This window comes from Varroa destructor, unplaced genomic scaffold, assembly GCF_002443255.2.
Source record: "Varroa destructor unplaced genomic scaffold, Vdes_3.0 BEIS01000007.1, whole genome shotgun sequence".
NCBI lineage: Eukaryota > Metazoa > Arthropoda > Arachnida > Mesostigmata > Varroidae > Varroa > Varroa destructor.
This window is the reverse complement of record NW_019211460.1, coordinates 4,696,047-4,717,388: the sequence shown is the minus strand read 5'-3', so window position 1 is coordinate 4,717,388 and position 21,342 is coordinate 4,696,047. Positions and strand designations below refer to the sequence as shown.

General features: G+C 37.0%; 1 protein-coding gene and 1 pseudogene across 3 annotated transcripts in view; one reads left to right on the top strand and one right to left on the bottom strand.

The window, feature by feature from the left end:
• Window positions 1–1,981: 1,981 nt before the first annotated feature.
• The window catches only part of LOC111253722 (dnaJ homolog subfamily C member 7-like), a 38,586-nt gene continuing 19,225 nt past the window's right edge, over window positions 1,982–21,342 (top strand). Inside the window, exons 1-7 of one of the 3 annotated variants that reach the window (XR_015316687.1) lie at window positions 1,982–2,268; window positions 2,669–3,055; window positions 14,656–14,781; window positions 15,171–15,225; window positions 15,344–15,435; window positions 19,370–19,472; window positions 19,670–19,788. Coding sequence is in view for 2 of the 3 variants with exons in the window: in XM_022813544.2 (XP_022669279.1) it covers window positions 2,940–3,055; window positions 14,656–14,781; window positions 15,171–15,225; window positions 15,344–15,435; window positions 19,370–19,472; window positions 19,670–19,788 (611 nt within the window). In the remaining variant the exon portion in view is untranslated. The remainder of the gene's footprint in view (window positions 2,269–2,668; window positions 3,056–14,655; window positions 14,782–15,170; window positions 15,226–15,343; window positions 15,436–19,369; window positions 19,473–19,669; window positions 19,789–21,342) is intronic. The other 2 variants (XM_086974474.1, XM_022813544.2) reach the window with 2 other exon arrangements.
• LOC147754219 (5.8S ribosomal RNA) lies at window positions 7,878–8,033 on the bottom strand (annotated as a pseudogene).

Here is a 21,342-nt window from a genome sequence, read left to right as displayed (position 1 = left end):
AGTTGGTTTCCGTATATCGTTCAGAAGATCATGTATAAACCTTTTTCACGCACTTGCCCCTATTTTGCAAATTTTATTTTAATTTTCAGTTTAAAATTAATAATCCTAATTTCAAATCTGTATCTACTTTAATAGTAATTGACATCATAATCCTACTTCCACAGAAAACAGTGTGTGTTTAACTAAATATGTTTAAGCTTTATTTCATCGCACATGTCTTTATCAAAGCATTTTATTAGCTATAATAACAATAAAAGCACAAGGTTGCAGTGAACTTTACTGTGAGCTTATTGCAAGGAAATCACAACTGAGTAATTAATTGATGTGCACCAACAATTATTATTCAATTGAAATTACTCCGCAAATATTAACCTTAATGAAAGCAATATGAGAATATTCTTTACTAAAAACTAAAACAAGTATTAAAGATAGATTAAAGATATTTTCTTTGAATAGAAAGATTATATCAAATTACCGAAAACAATAGCATTTAAAACAAATTATCTACTGCATAAGTAACTGTGCTGCGGGCTTGCTGGCGTTGGATTTCTCCGTGCTACTGTTTTCGAGATCGTAACAATTTTTTTTCCTACGACGAATGGTGCTGAAATTTATTCCATAGCAATGATATGTAAGCAAACTTTTAAATCAGAGGTAGGTTACTTTTATTTGGCCGATGTTGGGCCTAAATTATTTTGAAGTGTAATCATCAGAGAACTGGCACCATGGCTGCGCTGGATGGCTTGTATCGCGTAAACAAAAATCTATAGTAATGCATATCTGAAAGTCTATTTGATGAGTTTAAAATAGTTTATATTTATTTATTAGATTGCTAAAAGGCATAATAACTTCGTTTTCAGCTTAATACATCATACACAGTTATAAGTTCAATAGGGATATCCTGAGTAATGAAGCTCACTTACATCGTAGCCCACAAAAGCTTTGATTTAGACGATAGCGTATGTTTTTGTTTATTAGTAACTAAAAAATCGATATTGTTACACATATAAGAAGCCATTTGTAATCCCCGCTGCAGTTGTTAGCCCACTTCGCCTTATCGTTCCTTTAGCTAGTGCTTATTGAGTGTTCATTAAAAATTTACAATGGCAATGTGTTATACGGTATTTTGGATACAACCTTCTCAAATCTTCCTTTTTAGCCTTTACTGAAAAAAGCAATAAAGGAATTCAGGTATTGTCACTACAGTATATTTTTAGGTCTATCAGGTTTACCGAGCTTCGTCAGGGTTTTTTGGATAATAAAAAAGTAATATGCCCTTTTCATTTATAACATATTGATTAGTAAGCCCAGCTCGATTTGACACCACACTGCTGTCAACTGAGAATGACCGTTTCGACCCGTCTGCAGTATAACAACATACTTCTTGCATTTTTTAATCACTTAACGTCTTATTACATGCGGACTTAATTTCGCTAGAACTGTAGCTCAAAGTAGCCGGTCCTTGATAGGTTACTAATGATTCGTAAACGCGATAAAGGTTTATTATCTGATAAGCCTTCCACTTTGTTCCTTTTTCGTTAATAGATAACAAATAAGAATCAAACTTACGATATAGTATAAATACAGTTATATTCATATCGTCGTCATGTCCCTCTACCACGCTTTAATGCTGTGCAGCAGAAGTTCACCCGCCAGGTTGTCCAATTGCGCGCTTTGGCACCCGCTAAGCTGGCGGCCAATCAAGGAAGTTAGAGTGTTTATTCTCATCAGGAAGTGCCTCGAAGAGCCAGGTGCTGGTTACAATTCAGATACATTATATTAAAACAACTAAGCTATGTAAATATCGACGTTATATATCCATTCTATATTTAAAGATCTACAGGGAACACATGAGATAGAAAAGCAAGTTTTGAACGTACAATATATAATATGGAAAAGTCTAATTGACGTTCACAGTCACCCATTTTTCTAAATTCCGTCATGTGAGGGTGCATTCGAAATTGTGCTAATGTCAACCTTCCTCTCCTTCACTTTGGTCAGGAACCTCCTCATTCTCTTTCGCAAACACCAGTTTTGCCTAGATAAAACTAGGTGCCCGCTTGTCCTATCGTCGCCGTAGCGTGCTAGTTATTACTCTAGCGTGCAAGTGCACCGTGGTGGTGATGTTAACGGTCTTTACACCACGGACACGTTTTACGGGTCATTAAGACAAGTTGTGTGTTTGTATATGCGTGAATGTGTGTGCTGAACGGCTTATGGCACAGCATCAGCAATAAGACATATTGATATCTACGCCTTTTTCCATGGGTAAAATCTCCTACGAAAATATTTGCGCTGCATAGCTGCTTTTGTAGAATTCTTAGTTTTCAAGTTTAGACCTGTAAATTAACTCTTAATGAAACGCGCCGACTGAGGCCATGTTTTGTTTGGCTCGCTTGTCCGAAACAGTGATCTAATCCTATTCTGCTAGCTTTACAGAACTGCAGTATCATCAAGACATATCTATGTAGTTAATCAGAGAGATTTTGTTTTTGTCAATAACTTTACTAGTGTTATAATAATAATAATAGTAATTATTATTGTCATGTTTATATATTAGTCAGCTGCTATAATAAGTATTTTCGTTGTGTATTGTGTTCGTTAAATTTTTAAGTTAAAAGAACACTTTATGCTTATATTTCTGTTATTTTTTTAATAACATTATAAGTGAACTGTGAGCTGTGGATGAGCTTCGGTGATAACTGATTACGAAAACACGAACGGATACTTAAAACGTAGATCCGAGAACAAAGACTCAGTCTACCCGTGACTTCACCGGTGTGCCTCGTGTTGCTCGGAGTTCGTGCGTGTGTGTGTGTGTATGTGCTCGTGGATTTGCGTGTACTTGTCACCATCGTTTATTATCGTTATCACTTGGAGAGATTCAGTCAACGTTCCCATTCGAAATATTCCTATTCATAGTTGATAAAAGTGTACTGATGCACAAAGTTGTTCCACACATAACAGCAGGAATGGGTTCAGGAGAAAACAACATGGAAATGGACGACGAGCCTCAAGTGATCCGCGAAATACTAAGTGAACCTACCCGAGAAAAGTACGTTGTAGTGGTAATAGTTACATAATTTGTAGTTCGCATTCTGATTTAGTAACCTAAACTTACAAATATGTAGTATTCATAATATTTCAAATTAAATTCAGATTTTCATCTGAATTTACTTCGACGTGTTTGTGTAATTAATTTTTATAACTATTTTACGCCTAGATATGCTCATACTGGAAAAAATCTATACCACAAAAAACTTTTCGGTGAACATTAGTGCTCACATGTGTGGAAGAAATACCTTATCCATTATAGTAATATCCCGCAACCTTTTATCAACCATGCTGACGTCTGAGCCTGCGTACTACTGTTGTACTGTATTCTGAATTCAAAGGAAGTTAATTATACAGACGTGCTTGTTCTAAAAAAAAAGCTCATCAATTTTACATTTCATACATCTACATTTCGATCTTATATTGCGTAGACAGTATACCTTTAATATTTTAATAAGCAAGTATGTTCCTTACGTTTAATTTCCTTAAGTTATCATAACCAATTCATTCGATTAATTTAGCGTAAATAAATGGGGTAGTTCAACTCCACAACTGTTCAAGCTCTTTATATTTCAACTTGAAGGTTTGTGTAGTAAGTGTTATACTTGATAACAAAATGCGTACTACCGTGAGGACTACGTTTAATTTTATTTTGACAATAAATATATCATTTTAGGTTAAAGTGCGTTTACATTTAGAACCAAGAATCACAGGGCTATAATTATAGAACGAGGCAGCGAATTAGAATCGCATTACGTTTAGAGACCTAGAAATACTAAAAACTTACTAATAGTACGATTTCAGTGAAACACTTTCCATTGACGCACACTATCGACAAGTTCTCTCAAAAATAGTAAGATCCTTTTTATATTATAGTTTCCGGTAAACATATTAATTACAAGCAAATGTTAACAGTCACCCGATAAAATGGGAAAATTTTGCTTGGCCGAAACTATGCTCAAAAATAGTTATGTGCGGTTCTCTAATTTAAAAAATCTGGCTATCGCAATAATCTAAATGCATCCGAAACAAGACTGTTTAAAAAAAATTATTATAAAAAATATTATAAAGTAATTATTATATAATATTATTACATTATTATTATTAAAAAATAGAGGAACACATAGTAAAAGATTTACGCTAATTGGTGCCATAAAAGGTTTACTTTTAACCCTCTATCTTTTAAAGTCAATATTCTCAAGATATGAGCAATTATTTATTTTTAAGCTCGAGACGCTATAAGGCTCTACTATAACGAAAAATATAACTCAGCATGTTGGCCTGATGATCCTTCTAAGCTAAAATTATGAGCGTTTTTGCACTACGTTAGTCATTACATGATTCCACTGTTCGATAGGCAGCTAGAATATTTAATTCTGTCTAAATATTGTTCAAAATATTTTTTCTGTTTTGATCTTTTCATTGTACACATAACGGCGTTATCACCTCGGGAGGAAACCCCTACGTATTGGCGTGTCCTAGAAAGAAGCAAGCTTGCTGTAGTCCTTATGAGAATTCGCTTGAGTACGTTGTTCAGAAAATTATGCATACTTATTTTAAGCAAGCGTTCCTATTTATTAAGTGGCTTCGCGCAAGGTTTAAAGATCCAAGTAACTCAAAATGTGGTAACAGCGATGTGGATGTTTGGGATAAACAATAGTAATTATACTTACCATATATGAATCACCTGAGTTTGACTATCCACTGATGAGCTTTAACAAGTAGTCCTCAAACTTGCATTTGACGCACAAAAGTTGCACATTGATAAACCCCATTAAAGCTAAAAGTTCTGGGTTACTACAATTACTATTAAAAAACTAAAAGTTAAAGAGGTTAAAAGAGCGTGCTCTTTCGAGTTACAATATTATGTACTGCACACTCAAAAAGAACACCCTTGGTTGATGTGAATTGATATCCCTGTATTGTAAATGTAACCTGTTAGTCAAATACGATTTTTATCCTTACTAGGTTTCGATTCTTTTTTCCATGTGGTTTTTGTATAACAAGCTGTGGCTGACGTTCTATAGATGTACACAGATATTGTTTACATGCGTTATAGCATAGTACGTCGGTACTGTTTAAGTAGGTCTTTCGAATTGATGTCTAGTTATCTTTGAAATTTGTTACATTTATTTCACATTAGTGGAACGCTCTGTCGGGAAGTTTGTGTTTCTTTTTTGCTTTTTCCCGTAATAAGTTACTAATCATTTTAGTGTAAATTTGAGTCCGAAATTTATATTTTATCTTTGTATTATAATGTGACGCAAGTATGAGTTGTTTTTTCGCGTAACAAAAACGGAGCGTTTCGCTCAATCTCTAACAATAAGTTAAGTCATATATTCGCAGACCCTATCCATATTTTTTTTAGATTTCTCAACCAATTTATTTAGTTCTTCTCGCCAGAAATTCTCAGATCCGCCGGTAGAGACATTACCCAGCCCGGTTTTAGGGCTACCTATCTGTACTCCCAAGTATACTGTTTATAACTTCGTTTAGCAGTGATTGAAAAAAAAAATTACAATCCGTAGGTTTATCCTCCAGTACTAAAATGCCACTATTGAACTCCACAAACCACCTTTGAGTAGTTCTCTCAGGCACGTAGTTCATAACGCTTCATAACTATCTCGTACTGCTTAAACAGCTTTTTGGCAAACAACGAAATTGAGTAGGCACCCAAAATGCACTTTAGACACCTTAAAAACTTAAAGGAAAGAAAGAGAGCATTTTTGACTAGGTGATAGAAGTCAACAAACAACTAATAGGTAAAAGTGGGAAAAAATGATAAAAACGGCCGTTACCGGTTTTACAATCTATTATATCCATCGCATATTATGAGTAAATTTTCATTTTTCCAGGTTTTGTTAAAGGTTGCCTTTTAACACGTTGATATTTGTAATAATTGCTTAATTATTCAAATATTTAAGTACGCTTGCTGCTGATCGACGGTGTTAATCTGTAGTATATAATTATAATTGTAACGCAGTAACATAGCAAATTATTTAAGGTTTAGAGCGTACATTTTGGTGCATTTTCAATTTTGCAGCTGATCTCAAAAAATCAGCAGCCATTTATTTTTTTGAAATACTTGATTTCTATTTTTCAAAAAAAGTTTGTCGTATTAAATGAAAACAAAAAAGGACGTAAATAAGGCGATAGGATGAATTCTGTTCATTTAACGACTACCAAACCGTATTTAGAAAGTGTCCGTAAAGGGAACCTAAAAAAGACAACGAACTTGTTTAGAGATAAAGTTGTGGACCTGTTTGATTAAACTCTGCGTATTAAGAGGATGGTTTTTTGACGCGTAAAAATTATTTTAAAGAATAATTGGGAATTTATACTATGGATGAAATAAAGACTTCACATCACTATTGAATAGTTTTTAAAATTTTAGACAGATAAATAGTTAACAACAATCCTAGAAATGATTACAAGTTTCTCAACGCATACGAAAAAAATACATCACAAAAACACAATAGAGGTAAACACAATGATCCCTTTGTTGCGCGGAAAAGGTCGGTATAATGGTAGGTTGGAATAATGGGCGTAACCCGCACTAAGATTTTTTTAAATTCATTTAATTTCTAGTGGTGCTTATTGTGAGTGTTGTCAGAAAAAAAGCAATAATAGTCTTAGCATTAATCTCATGAGCATTTCAACTTTTGGCACTTTAACCTAACAAAGGTTCTACCTTACGTACGACCTTGGTAAATTCTGCTTACCAAAAACGGCCCACGAAGCATACTTATTTAGCAACGTTCTTCAGTCGTGAAGACTCACATTCATTAAAACTTTGAGAATAGGTTGAAACTATATACGCTCCAATACCTCTAATAATTCGCTTTATGGGATAAAACTAAACGTGTATCCCAGCTATACTGAAGCAGACTTTCGAAGGAATCAGCTATTAGATGATTTGATTAGTCTTTCGCCCTATACCCAGGCCAGATTATCGACACCAGAGTTTCCTCCGGTTTCATCTAGACTAGGCATCACACTTATAGTCCAAGCATAAACAGCTTATCGCTTAATCATGGAACAGTCACAAATAACAGCATGTTTGCATTTCGTTTCGCCTTCGGGTGTTAAGACTTAATGACTCGCATGCTATTTTAATTCCTTGGATAGTGTTTTAAGACAGATCAAATAACTAATGCGAACAATTGATGGGGAATCGCTTATCTATAGTAACATACCGCAACAAGGAATAGACCAAATCGCAGATATAGTGTTTTAAACGCAGATCACAGCTACCACACAGCGCAATTACTGTGGCTAGTTGACGCCCAGCATAAAATATCCCACTACGTACGGACTGTCCCACAGCGATGCGCAGTATACACTAGTCCACAGAGTCTCTGGCAGTATTAACCAAGAGTTCCAACTTCCCCTCATGGTACTTGTTTGCTACTAGTCCCCTCGTATATTTGGCCTTTGATGAAAGTTATCATCATCTTTAAGTTGTACTGTCAAACAACTAGGCTCTCTAATGCTCCGGTTCTACAGATTAGTACAACCATATAGGCTTTTCACCTTCTCTGAGCACTCACTCAATAATAATTAAGCTGTAACTTTAGTAAACACAAAACACTTTTACACATCATCTCTTATTGTAACAGCATAAGAATTAGCAATTGACTTGTTTCCAGTTTACTCGCAATTACTATAGAAATCTCATTTAATTTTTTCCTCGGCTTATTGATATGCTATATGATATATATGATAGATTCAGCGGGTGGTCACACAACTTCAGGTAAACATAACTTCAAAGATAATTTATACCACTGCATTTAAGCAATAGTAACTACGTATGATATTTGTATACATACTGAAACAAATATAGCATAGGTGCAAGTGCATCTTATAGAAATTTTCGTTCAAAAACACAATGCGCACACAACTTCACAACTCACATCAATTTTCACAAGTTACTATGTTTTTCTTCGGCTTAAGAACTAAGTGATCTCCTATATCGAGTCTTGTGACGTCTTATCGTCGATAGCACAGGTAAACAAAACTGTCGGCGACTCGCGCCTAACTCTATGATTGCCTATCTGCCACACGTGTAAGTACGTGGTACAGATACATAATTGAACGATTTAATAAATGTGCAAGGTTAGAGAGACACAAACGATTGGCAGTATTCATCTTCCGGAAAGTATACAATGATTTCAAGTTTAACCTGCAAAAAAATAGCTTTTCAGTCCAGCCCTGGTTCGGTGGTTGCGACTAGTGATATCGTAAATCAGTTTTCAGCCCAAATGTTATTATATTACCATTTCGTTAACAAAGACAGCTTCCACATTATATTAAAGAATTAGTAGAAAACTGATGACGATGCCAGAACGTGTAACTCATGTGTTTGTGTTACGAATTTAGTCATATATTTTATGTGACTGTTTTGCAAATTAAGGATAGTGAAATAAGAACAGGTTTTTATCAGTGTTTGATGACAGGAAAATATATGTAAACGAGCTATGCTTAAAAGCTAAAGAATTCCGCGCTACAGACCCTATTAGAACATCAATACTACAGTAAATAGTGAACGATTTGACAACGTCATTTAAGAAAAAGGTACATTCTACTAGTTATTATCCATGTGACTTCTTTGCATGTGAATGTCATTTACTACATCTATATACCTGTATAGCTGGAGCTACAAGCTGGCTGTTCTTGTTAACAAGGTCTATCACTTTTTAAATCTATGTTTGACTGACAGCCTGCATTTTTCAAAAGTGCCCCCCTGAAATACATAGTTTCCTAAAAAAATAAATTTTATAACAACATATGTGAGTTGCCGTTGCCAATGTTTAGTTCTATTATGTAATAGGTATATATGTCCTAAACCGAAGTTGTATGCACATATGAAATGTTCACCAGTGGTCAGTTATCACAAATAAAAACTTCTCGAACGAAGACACCAGGAGGCAACCGTTTATATGGTATTTATCAGAGTTCTCCCCGTATATATTACAAACACATCTCGTCAAGCTCATGGAAACAACTGTTCGTACATAATTTGTAGTGTAAGCCTTTGATTATGAAACGCATAACTACGTGATAGTTTGTCTGCTTTTGTTTCTTCTAGCCATTTTCTTCTATTGCTCCGTGGCTGAAAAAATTTCTATTTCAGCTAGTTTTCGCTCCCACCTGCTGAACTCCCCACTCGGAGAAAGTCTCAATTGCCGAAAATTTAAAACGAAGTCAATGAGGGCAGGGGTGTAGGTTACCTATTGTAATGTCTTCCCAAATTATATTCACCTTGTCAGCCGCTCTCGGCGTCACTTTGAGGTTGAATTGGCAGAGTACTCTCACAAGAAGAAACCGATTTGGGATCCCGATCACTTTTTTATTACGTCCTGGGTGAAGCCGTAGCCTCAAAGTTAGATGAGCAGCCTGAGATATAGAAAACTGTTAACGTACCGAAGAGGAAATCCAGTGACAGACAAAATTTCTTCAGCCGCGATCCTATCTAGGTTGACCGTTAATCCCAGTTTTGTGAGCGCCACGTGAAGCCTAACCAAAGCCTGCCACATTTAGGATCTGTTAGGAGCATAGAGTACCATGTTATTCGCTTATAGACCGAATTGGACCAGATTTCGTCGGTTTCTCATCTGTTTGAATAAAACTAAGCGCAAAAGTGGGCTCAAATAGAGGTAGCTATACCACTGGGTCATCAATGCTTATATTGTCCTTTAATAGTTTCACTGCGAATATTTCTTATGCTACAGCCATTGTGGCAAATTCTTTTCTTAGTGATTCCGCACCATGACGATGGCACTTTTTCCTTCAAGAATCATCAATACCAAGCCATCTCTTCAATGGGTCGGCACGTCATCGGCATGTAGACACTAATTAAAGAACACAATTCAATAAAAAGCTATGATATATGTTCGATTCATTGTATGGTTTAAGCCCTGCCTCTGCTATTTACCGACTTTATAACATCTTTAGATCGTTCTTCCGTTATGTGACGTTATGTAATACAGTACATTATTTCGACCGCCGCGACCGGAGGGTAGACTACGGGCTGCATTTTTAGTAACAACCTGAAAATGTTTAAAGCTTTTCGGGAAAAGCGAAAGAGACTCTCTCTTTATCTTCTGAGGATAGTAGGTCGGACGAATAACTAAACGATTTAAAAAAAAGTGTGCTTGTTGTATCGATAGCACGAAATACCGGGATGACTTCGTGTGATAGCTCTAGAAAATTTCCTTGTCCAGAGTACGTGGCAGCAATTGATTTCTGGAAGTCTGGAATGATCCCGCGGACACCAAGAAATCTATAGTAATCTGGATGTGTATTCGTATACATCTGTCCTCTTCTTCCACAGAACCGAACTTTATTTCGGGTGATATTCGTTACAAACACATCAGTAACTCACGTTCCAGCGTGTTTTCTAAACCTAGGTACCGAACTTACACTAAATATTCAACAACAATAACTTGCAAACATGTTTCGGAGCTAACGTGCAATTTGAGTTTGGTGAGTCTAAGCGGACGTGTAAGTCAACAGCTATAATTAAAGGGGAAATCGAGGGGAGCGACAATGTTTCCAGACCATTAATATGCTTCTTTATTAGCACGAGTGCCGACTCTGGCTTATCGAAGAGAATATAAGTTGCTACGATGTTAATACATGGGTATAGAATGCGACAACCTTACCGTCAGCTAATCTTGACAAGAGGTCACCTATTCTATGATTATAAAACACAGAGGTGTCTCCACTGGGATATCATAGGCCACTACTCTTTCGAACTGTGCACTTAATGTTGTAGAAATGGAAGAGATCAAATGTAGAAACGAAACGCTATACTTTAGTGGCCGTTTACCTACTATCAGGTTTAGAAAAGTGTCTCAACGTGTTAGTTCGGTAGAGAAACATAGGTGTAGCATGCTCACCGGGAGTTCTGTAGTGTCACGAAATAAGGCCGAGATGAAATCATCGGTAGGGTTTTAAATCCACGCAAGGGTGAGCTTTTTGATTCGCCATAAATTATTTTTAATTATCCTTTATATGTAAGATATCGTAATTTGGGCGTACAGTCAATGGCAGTTGCCCCGCCTGTTCTTCTAGTTTGAAGTGGTATATTTACTGTGATTCATTCAGTTTATAATTTTTTTAAGCTCAGTTATCTAAAAATGACGTTGTTACCGCACTCGCATTATACTTTTTGTAGTATCGTAGTCGTATTATTCCGTGTGGTAGTCCATATTATAAATGAACTAAACATTTAAAGATACGATACGTAGTCATTCCTTTTCAGTAACGAGGCTTAATTCACTATTTTTCCTTCACGATCTACGACACAAGTGGAACCGAGTTGACACCTCAGATCTGCTGGCAACATGCCGTAGCGTTTTCAATAGCTTAGTTCAGCTTTTTTTATTTTTGCTCTATTTAGTTTGTTAATCTCTTTATAGGGTAATAAGCCCAAAAGTGCTGTAATACGTTAAATAACGAGATATGCTTTTTTTTTTTGGTAGAGTGAATTTTCATAATAAAGATATAGTATAATTAATAAGGACCGGAAACAAGTGTGGCGGCAAGTTGTCCCTTAGCTTCAATTTGTGTTTGAAGTATGTAATGGGTGATAATGTGTTTCAACCCACCTGAATATTAGGCAAAGTTGAGGCGCTTTTTACTTTTGCAAAATTTAACGTAATAATTGTGTGTATGTATTCAAACCAAATGAGAGTCACAGGGGAGCTAAATAACAGGGCTATAATAATATAGCAAGTCTGGATCAACATGTTACGTCAGCTAGATTTTATGGGCCCTCAAGTGAAAAATTTCATCTCAGCTTATATATATATATATATATCACCAGCAATGTTCGAGGATTTTCATTTATGTGCAGTTCAAACGATATGTTTTTCTATAATCCAAGTCATCGTTGTAAACTCCGTGGCCGTTTCAGAAGACTTCTCCGTTCAAGAGCCTCCTAATTTAAATGCGCTTTTAGACATTTCCAGTTTGCTATGTGTAACCCATGTACACTGGAAACATGCCGTGCTACAAAATTTTACATGTCAATAAAACTCTTAGTAATATCAATCGTAGTAATGTTATCCCTCTGACGGATGATAACTGAATGATAGCGCCTGACTTTAAACAGATCAGCCTGCCCGTTAGCCTTGGCAGCAATCGCTTTCTTCTGCAAGAGCTCGTCATGGTGCTAACTTTAACGTGATACTACCTGCAATATTACACTTTTTCGTGATGTTAGCTTGATTCAAAACGGCGTTACTCAAGGCAAATGGTACTATCGTGGCCTCGTGGTTGCCATTTGTCGTTGCGAATTTTCCACACAGTTTTTCGCATCTGGAAATCATCAAACCTAAAAAAGTTGCGAAGACATCAAAGGCTGCTTGTACTACAGCTCGTCCAGTCGCTGTTAACCAATTAAAACTGGTTATACCATGTATGTACGCATACAACCAGTTTTCAAGTGCTTTCTTACTTATGTAAACGTGAGAAGGGTATTGCAACAAGCCGTTTCAGTGGAGTAACCTATTGTGTATGATAATTTAGAACTTTTGCAATAGGGTGGCGCGAATACGGGAGGTTCGTAACAGTCATTGATTGTGTACCCATTACACAGATTAAACGGATTCATTTAAAAAAAATACCTGCTTATTAAAAGCGTGATTTAGTATTTTAAATGTATAAAATGATAGGTATAATGATGAGTGGGCTGTGCGACTATCTGATCCTTGAAGTACCGTTTAGTACATAGTTGACACTGCTACGTGTATTCGGGTAGGTTATAGCATGAAATGATTTGTTCAAGAGGTCCAAAATGATATATTCAAGAAACTGTAAAAAAAAAATAGACCATGGGTGCAACCATTGAACCGATTATTTATTTTGAAGTCTTATTAACGCATTGTCCAATATCCACAATTTTTTAAGCTTGATAGCTGAATGAAAACAATATTGTTAATGGTTTTAGAATTACGAGAACAAGTATTCGTTTTAGAACAGTCTAAATGGTAACTTATATTATTTTTGTCTTCTTTTATTAGACGGGTCGTACAGAACGCTACCGAAGTGATGGTAAATAGAAAAAAAAAAAAACCTAACGCGTCAAGGTGTCAATGCAGGTTTTTTTTTTAAATAAAGCAGCTAATGGGCACCTATTGCTGTGACACGTAGCACACAGCCAATCGCAGTGCTACAAGTACGTGTTTTATTTAACTGCAGGACTCGTTGTTTTATATAGTACAAAGTGCAAGCTGTGGACGCATGTCTGATAATTACTTGTCCTACTCAAACCTTTCCACCTTTCGTTGCTTATAGTTCCATTTATATGAAAACCTGAATCAATGTTATCTTTTTAATGTGATGGGAGTTTACCGACGCACAATGGAGCTTACATTGTCCTTTAAGTTGTTCTATGAAGGATGAGGTACCAGTTAGTAAATGCACGGGATCATTATATGCGAATGCTTGTAACCTGTTCTTCAAGTAAGCTGGCTTTACCCTGGCGATGGTATCCGAAACATTGGGTTTTTACTACGGCTGTCCAACAGCGTACAACAAATTGGTGCGATTTTCGTACTAAATAGCACTAGAGCTATGGCAAGTAAAAGCAATCGTAGATAATTTTTTGATAATGCTGCAGCAAGCACTTTCGCTGTGGCTTATCGATGGGAGTGTATTCATTGACAAGATATACAAAGTGTTATACAAAGATAAATAAATGGGCGATTCTCACGTTCTTCCGAGAAATCGCAGTATCTTGTTCTTGGCTAGCGTGTCTTCGTGTTTTAATTTATTCCTTTCGTCTTTTGCGCGTTGATCTCGAGTTCAAATTCTCTGGCATATGGTAATGGAATTGCCATAGTCTATGATATTGGTGGTTAGTGGTGGTCGCCTACGTACAAGGTGATCTTGACAGTGGGGCGGTAGCTGGGAGTTTGGCGACAAGGATAGCATTCAGAAGAAGCAAACTTCTGTCAGCTTCTCAGAAGAGCGAGTGGAACGAACGTGCGCCACCCGTGGCCTTCAACTGGAGAGACTCCGCTCATTTCAACAAAGTTCGTCGGCCTCTACGAACCAAGCTCTTAGGAGGAACAGCAATATGCATAATTATACTTACCTGTTCCACAAAAGAAAACTGGCTATAACATACGTGCAGAGTTACTAGAGCAAGTTAACCGTTAAGGCACTTATGAATGGCGCATAAAGTGGGACTTTTAGCGATTCATGGTGGAACTGGGACGGTCCTGAAGATTCTCTAGAGCTGTTACCGTCATCCTCACTGGCCGAGATCGAAAATTAAGGCATAATTATTTTATTTTTTGTATCCTGCTTCTTAATGAAACTCCAATTAATTCACAAATAACTTTATTGAAACTAGAACCTACAACTTTCACATATTGTTATATCTTTGTGTAATAAAATCATTAATCTCGTACCAAATTATGTCAAATAAAGAGTATGAGGCAAACGTACGTATAACCAAAAATCACTGTACAGAAAGTTTTTTAGAAAAGTCAACGTTATCTCACAAATCAGACAACATGTATTTTTACCACCATTATTAAAACAAACTATAATGTAATTTTTTTTTCACTTTGGTCAATCAACATGCAGGCTTGCCGAAATAAAGAAGACAGAGGGCAATGTGCTTTACAAGGACAAAAAATACGACCAAGCACTGCAATTATACACTGAAGCAGTCCAGCTGTGTCCAGATAATGCTACTCTATATAACAACAGGTGAGATAACTTCCATAGAGAATGTTGGAAAATGCTCACTGGTTACTTTTTATTATATTTATAGGCGCAACTAGACACTTTACCTATATTGAGTTCTCGCGCTTATTACTACGTCTTTGGTATTTTACAGAACGCTGCCTATTCAGCTGTTATCTCATGAATAAGCTCAGGATTTTATTTAGTTTTCGATATTTACTTTGGCAGTAATTGTTCGGCAAAGAACAGGCTGTTTTGCAGCATACCGTCTTAAAATCACCGGAAGGCTTATTGAATTTAACGTGAGAAATGTTATATAAATAATTTAGATACTAGATTTATGTGTGTTTGTTAAAAGCTGATCGACTGGCCTATATAATTCTAAAAGTTTTTGAATTTTCCATTTGTCGTAGGGCTGCGTGCCACCTAATGCTCAACCAATATCAAAAAGCTCTCAATGACTGTCAGGTACGTGCTCAGAATCATGTGCTGTGAATTTCCTGAAGATAACGTAAGCTATTCTCAAACGGATGGAATGGAACTTCTGTTTTAATATATGCTCACTTATATTCATTTCGATTCACAGGAGTCCTTAAAACGAGATTCGTCTAACATAAAGGCACTTATGCGCGAGGCTAAATGCCATCAGCTACTTGGAGACCCGACCGCTGCTTTTAGGTTTGTCATACCATATAGTCATATAGCGTAACAATTACTGCAAACGTAATCCCATAACAGTAATAAAATACTGAGAATCAGTAAATGAACGACGTCTCTATCAAACCATCATTATTAAATGCTCATAGATCAAGTAGTTTTATGATGAATCTTTCTACGTACTGGAAACCTAAGTTATACTATAACTACGCTTCGGGTTTCGCACTCGTTCGGGTTCACATCACCTGAACAAAAACTATTTCAAGGAAATTTTTCATATACATCCTGCAGCTCTAACAATCATATTTACCAATATTCGACGCGACATTGATAAGTATCAGCTCGTTTAATTATCGCTTCAATAAATTCCGGTAGGATGAAATTTTAGGCTGATAGCAGTCCCGAGACGACGAAGGTTAAGAACGGCCGAAATATCTATAAGGTACTCGAAGTCTCAAAAAACAAACCGTCAAAGCTTATCTGAACAACCTGATTGGCTACCTATAATATTTTTTTGAGCCCTAAGTTTAGAACACAACAGCGAAGATGGGGCCCATCAGTCCAACATTTAAGACCATACGGCACTTAGTGAACTAATATTTCCTTTTCTGATAAAAAAATCCAGTAAACCTAGTATAAACCACACAAGTTTAATCAAACATTCCCATTGACGACCCCTTTTCGGTTTAACATATAGGACTAGCGAAGCAACCAAAATGAAACATTGAGACCGTTACCCAGACCTCAACGATGCCTACACAATAGGATTAAGATTCAGTACATTACATGCACAGGAGAACTCGAATCAAGGTCATGTATGATCTGCGTGAAATCGTCATACGTAGGTGCTTGGGGGTATCCTAAAATTAAAAACAGCTGCAGAGTGATAAACCTTAGTTGTATGTGAATGTCAGAAAGAATTGTTAATTTATTCATACGAGTTACAGGCGGTATTAGTTAAATGTTCATTAGCCGATGACCTAGGTAAGGGTCTGAAAAAAGGTTTTAGCACCTAACCGCTTTTAACTAAGCATAACATTAAGAATGTTTCGAAAACGTACTTTATCGAAAAATCTCGCAGGGAGACTGGTCTAAGATTTGAACAAGTACACGAGTACAAGTATTTTAAATGATCTCTTCTTCCTTTTCACCAAATATAGTCAAATACTGAAAAACTATAATGGTCGGAGTAAACTATTAATTTTTGTATGAAAAAGGTGTATCAAGAATCATCATCATCATCACAATTTAATGAATTTTTGAACCCTTTATATATAAATCTCAATGGGTATTTTCCTTTCCTCATGTAAATCTTCTTTGCATTCCTCAAAACAAAGTTGCACATTTGCACAGAAAGTGGCCGTCGCAACGTATACGGTCGATTTTGAGCAAAGCATAAAGTTTATTTTCTTGACTTTCTGCTCAACGCGGAGAGATTGGACAATTAGCTGACCTATTTTTAAATTACGAAAATGGGGTTTGCTTCCCGTGATGATGAGTGTGTTCTTTGCTTCTTTTTTATACAGTATTTGACTGATTTTTCTAGCTGGAGGGCCTTAAAGTCGCATATCTCAGGTGATATGACTCGCATGGAGTCAGTGTTATTTAAAATCTGAGATAGATGTGCTAAAATTGTTGGAATTCCTGCATTCAGGCTCAAGATGGAGCACCTTAAATACGAGTAAAGTTTTTGCAAAAATTCGCTATATTTTACAGGCCATTGTGATAAATGCTGTCCAGGCCTTTAAAAAAAAATGTGTGTTGTTCATTATCAACACAGAGGATCGCAAGAAACTGTCCAATTTTGGACAATTTCGATGCGAAAGTGCTCCTTTAGACTAACTGTAGAAAAGTTGATCAAAGTATTCCGCACGTTCAGCAAAATTGAGATGTGAGTAGCCATAATATCGCCAAAGAATTAAAAATTTACAACCGAACACTTTTAAACCATTTGAAAAGAGTTCGATGTCTGGGTGCCATACAAACTGACGAACAGGAACCGTACTCCCATGGTTGACACGCTGTACCAATCATGTCATTTCGAAACCGGTCGATTCGGACCTCTACTAATACGATTACAACAGCCGGTATAGCACTTTTTCAGCTCAAGTACGGCATCTAAATTGGGACCAATTTCAGAGGGTCATTTGCCGTAAGGGGCTCGCTTTCCTTACGACACTCCTTTCCTTCCACTCCTCTAATATTAGTTCAGAGTCAGTTATTTTTATAATAAACTTGTCATAGCGAACTTCGCAACAGTTCTTCGTTTTCGAAATTTGAGCGAAGGTCAACTTTTATCAAGTGCTGGACAGGTTCCACCGACATTATGTTCTATTGGGCCATCCTAGATCGACAGTGTGTCGCATCGTAAATAAGTATGCGCCTGCAGAAGAAGCAGAACGAGCTTTTAGCACAGCACAATGAAAAACCCACGAGAGAGACAAATTAGTGCAGAGCCCAATTTGATGGCCGCTTTCGAAAAGTGCATTCCTATTGATCCTTTTGTTTTGGATCAGGGCATTAGAGAGGACTGATATAAGGGAGCGTACGACATCACGGACTGTCTACAAGGACATCAAGTACACGACATATGATATAAATGTAAGACAGATGCTAAAACAACAAAACCAAAAGACTGTATGAGTGTTTACTGCGCGATTCTCTCAAGCATGACGCAGTAAAATCGCTCAGCGTTCTGTATAACAATCATAGTGCTAACCTAATACTTAAAGTTGACGCTATTTTTTAGTGGTGGAATAATTCGCGATACATTTTTTTTTTATATTTGAGATGCACTCTTTGAATTATAAGACTGTTCGATATTAGATTGTCGCTCGAGCTTTTAGCAGGCTGGTTACAACGAGCCATAGAGAATCAGAAAGCTCTCGTGGTTTGCAAATATGTGTTCCTCCTGAAACTACAGCGGCGGAGCTTTTAACGAGAGTTTTACTAGCAGAAACACCGTAAGCCGTAATTCAAAAATGCCAAGAAGACCATTTCAAACTGGAAAATGAGTCTTGGAAGGTCCTCGCGAATGTGGATGACAACGAGTTGAGAGCTGTGGTTTAACCCATACCATTCTCAAGATAAAAAACTACAAGCTGAATTGCAATTGTTGCGTGATAAAACGTAAATATTCTATGATAATCGCTGACAATTACATCAGTAGACGGGTGCAACTGAACCGGTGAGATATCGTCCTAAAGCAAATGTACACCTGCAAAAGCTTATGGCGATTGTTTGGTGGCTTGACACCTTTGTCAAGACAAGTTTCACTTCAACTGCGTGAGCCGTGATTCGTCGATTGCTGCTGAAGTGTACTGTTCACAATTAAAAGAAATGATTAAAAAAACTCTTTAAAAAAAATTAAGCTAAGACCAGTGAAAACTACTTTCCTTGGATGACAACGTTCGATTTCACACCAGAGAGTTATGGCGGCAAAAATGCAAGACTTAAGAGGGATGCTCTCTGTCATTCACCATAATCTTCAGATATTGTTTCCACAAATTACCACTTTCCAAGAACTCACGACAGCTTAATAAAAAAAAAAAAAAAAAAAAAAAAACGGTACATTTTAGTGCCATGCCGAAGTTGCCTTTTAAGACTTCATCGGCTCTCGTATCCCGCAGTTCTACAGTAGCGGAATATATAAGCTGCCATCTAATTGGCAGAAGGTCAGAGACAGTAATGGTTCATGCCTCAACCAGGAGTAGAGCTAAGCCTATGAAAAAAGTTCGAAAAATTCTGCTATGTGACGTTTTATATTGAGCGACCTAATATATATATGGCTCACTTATTCAAGGTGCAGTATACGTAAAGGGATGGATTATTTATAATAGGTCATCGTAGTAACTAATACTATTCTTGGTTGGTAGTGTCTGAGAAAAAAAAAAATGTAATATTAGGTAATAGAATAGGAACCTTAGCAATAGCTTACGGCTGCATTTCTTTACAGATCTTTAGCTCGAGTGCGTTCACTGGAACCGAACCACACTGATGTAGCAAAAGAAACAAAAGCTGCTGAGAGTCTTCAGAACTATATCACCGAAGGCGATAAGGTACAATAAATTATCATCTGCATACTACTAACGTACATGATTAAGAATACTTAAGAATACAAACTTTTCAACTGGACGTTAATAAACTTCTTTACTAGAACCAAGCACACAGTTGTGAATCTTACACTTGAGTGGTCATTATTTGTGTAACTGCGCTGGTCGTGTTATCTTACCATCAATGCTGTTGCTTATTGCAGGCATATGCTAAAGGCGATTACCGTAAATGCGTTTACTGTATGGAACGCGCGCTTGTACAGTCCCCGGGCTGCCCTAAATTCAAATTACTGCGCGCAGAGTGCCTCGCCTATCTCATGCGGTAAATACAAAGATACATAATTTAAGCCATTCATGAAGTTATGTTAAAGCGTTTTGAGGTTAAGCACTTGATGTTGATATTAGTCTCAGCAAAGACATAAAAATTACAGTAATTTGTTGCATCAGCTTCGGACGTAGATCAGGTTCACAGCTTCGTTTGATAAGCATTTTAAGCATGGTCTGCAAGGAACATGCCGACTATTCATTTTAAAAATTTTAGGATTCGATGGTAACTAGACTTATTAAAATGATCTTGTTTTGTTGTAAGCACCATTAGCAAAAAGCATAAGCAAAATTTAATAATTATTATACACTAGCCTATGACGTTTGCTTTGATTAATGGCTTGCCTTTTTTAATTTGCAATGAGATAGCGTTATTTTTCGTGCGTCCGTCGCTTCCTGATACGGGCAATTGTCTTGCGTACCGTTCGTAGGTGGTAAGCTCTGCCCTAAAGGCTCGCTATGTACAAAAACGCAGCGAAACAAAGGGGCCTTTTGTGTTCTGTGAAGGTAATTTTGAAATCCTCCTCAGCTCCGCACCGGGTTCTGGTGCCCACGTCTCAAGCCTAGAAATAATGTTCTCATAGCAACACTTAGCTCAAATATAAGAATTACGCTTTACTTTTTTCTGGTACTATGATTATGCATTTTGTATCATCTCCTTGGTCAATACGATACTTTTTTCAACTTTGATCTAAAGTTTGATCTAAACTTAATAAGATATATTGCCGCATTCGCACTAACTGTGCGTTATGCTTGCATTACCTTAAATATCAGCACTGGCCCTTTTCAACACCTTCATAACCGCGTCGATAAGCGCCTCCCTTAGTTTACACAAAGACGCCGAACAACGCTGTCGTTCGGAAGTGGTTATGAGTATCCTCGTTTTTCTTGTTTAGTACCGTAAGTGTGTGGTAGAATTCTGGCGATTTCCATTATACCTAGTCCGTTTTCACCACTACCGGAAGCCCGCGCATTCCGTGATCAGTTTCGTCCTTTCAATATGTTGGATGGATGCGGATTTTGCTAGGTACATGAACAATCTATGACCTTTCATCTTACTTGTCTGAGCTCCCGACTGGCTTTTCTCCGGAGCTCCGCAACTTTGTCCTTGTTTGCGCCTCGGCCATGAGATCATTTGAATAAGCAATTGTTATTACCTGGGTAGCAATACTGCATCATACACCATAATTCATAGAAAGGACCCAAGGTCGAGCCCTAAAAGGTTCAGGTCCAATGGGAAAAATCGTCTCTCCGTAGACCTTCGATTTGTCTTGCTGGTTGCCCGGGATCAGAGAGATCAAGTACACTGACATTCGAGTAGGTAGGCACTACCCGCCAAGAAAGGTTATTAAAAGCGTTTTTCATATTCAAGAGTATTGCGAGGAATAAATTTCTTGAGGCAACCACATTTTTGTGGCTATTATGAAAATTTCAACTTTTCGAAAAATCCCTTTAATTGCTAAAAACACAGGCCAATGTTTCTTCAAGTCGTACTGAATCAGAAAGAACTGGTCTTCGGAGAAGAATCCAGGCTTCTTTTCCAAAGTGGCTT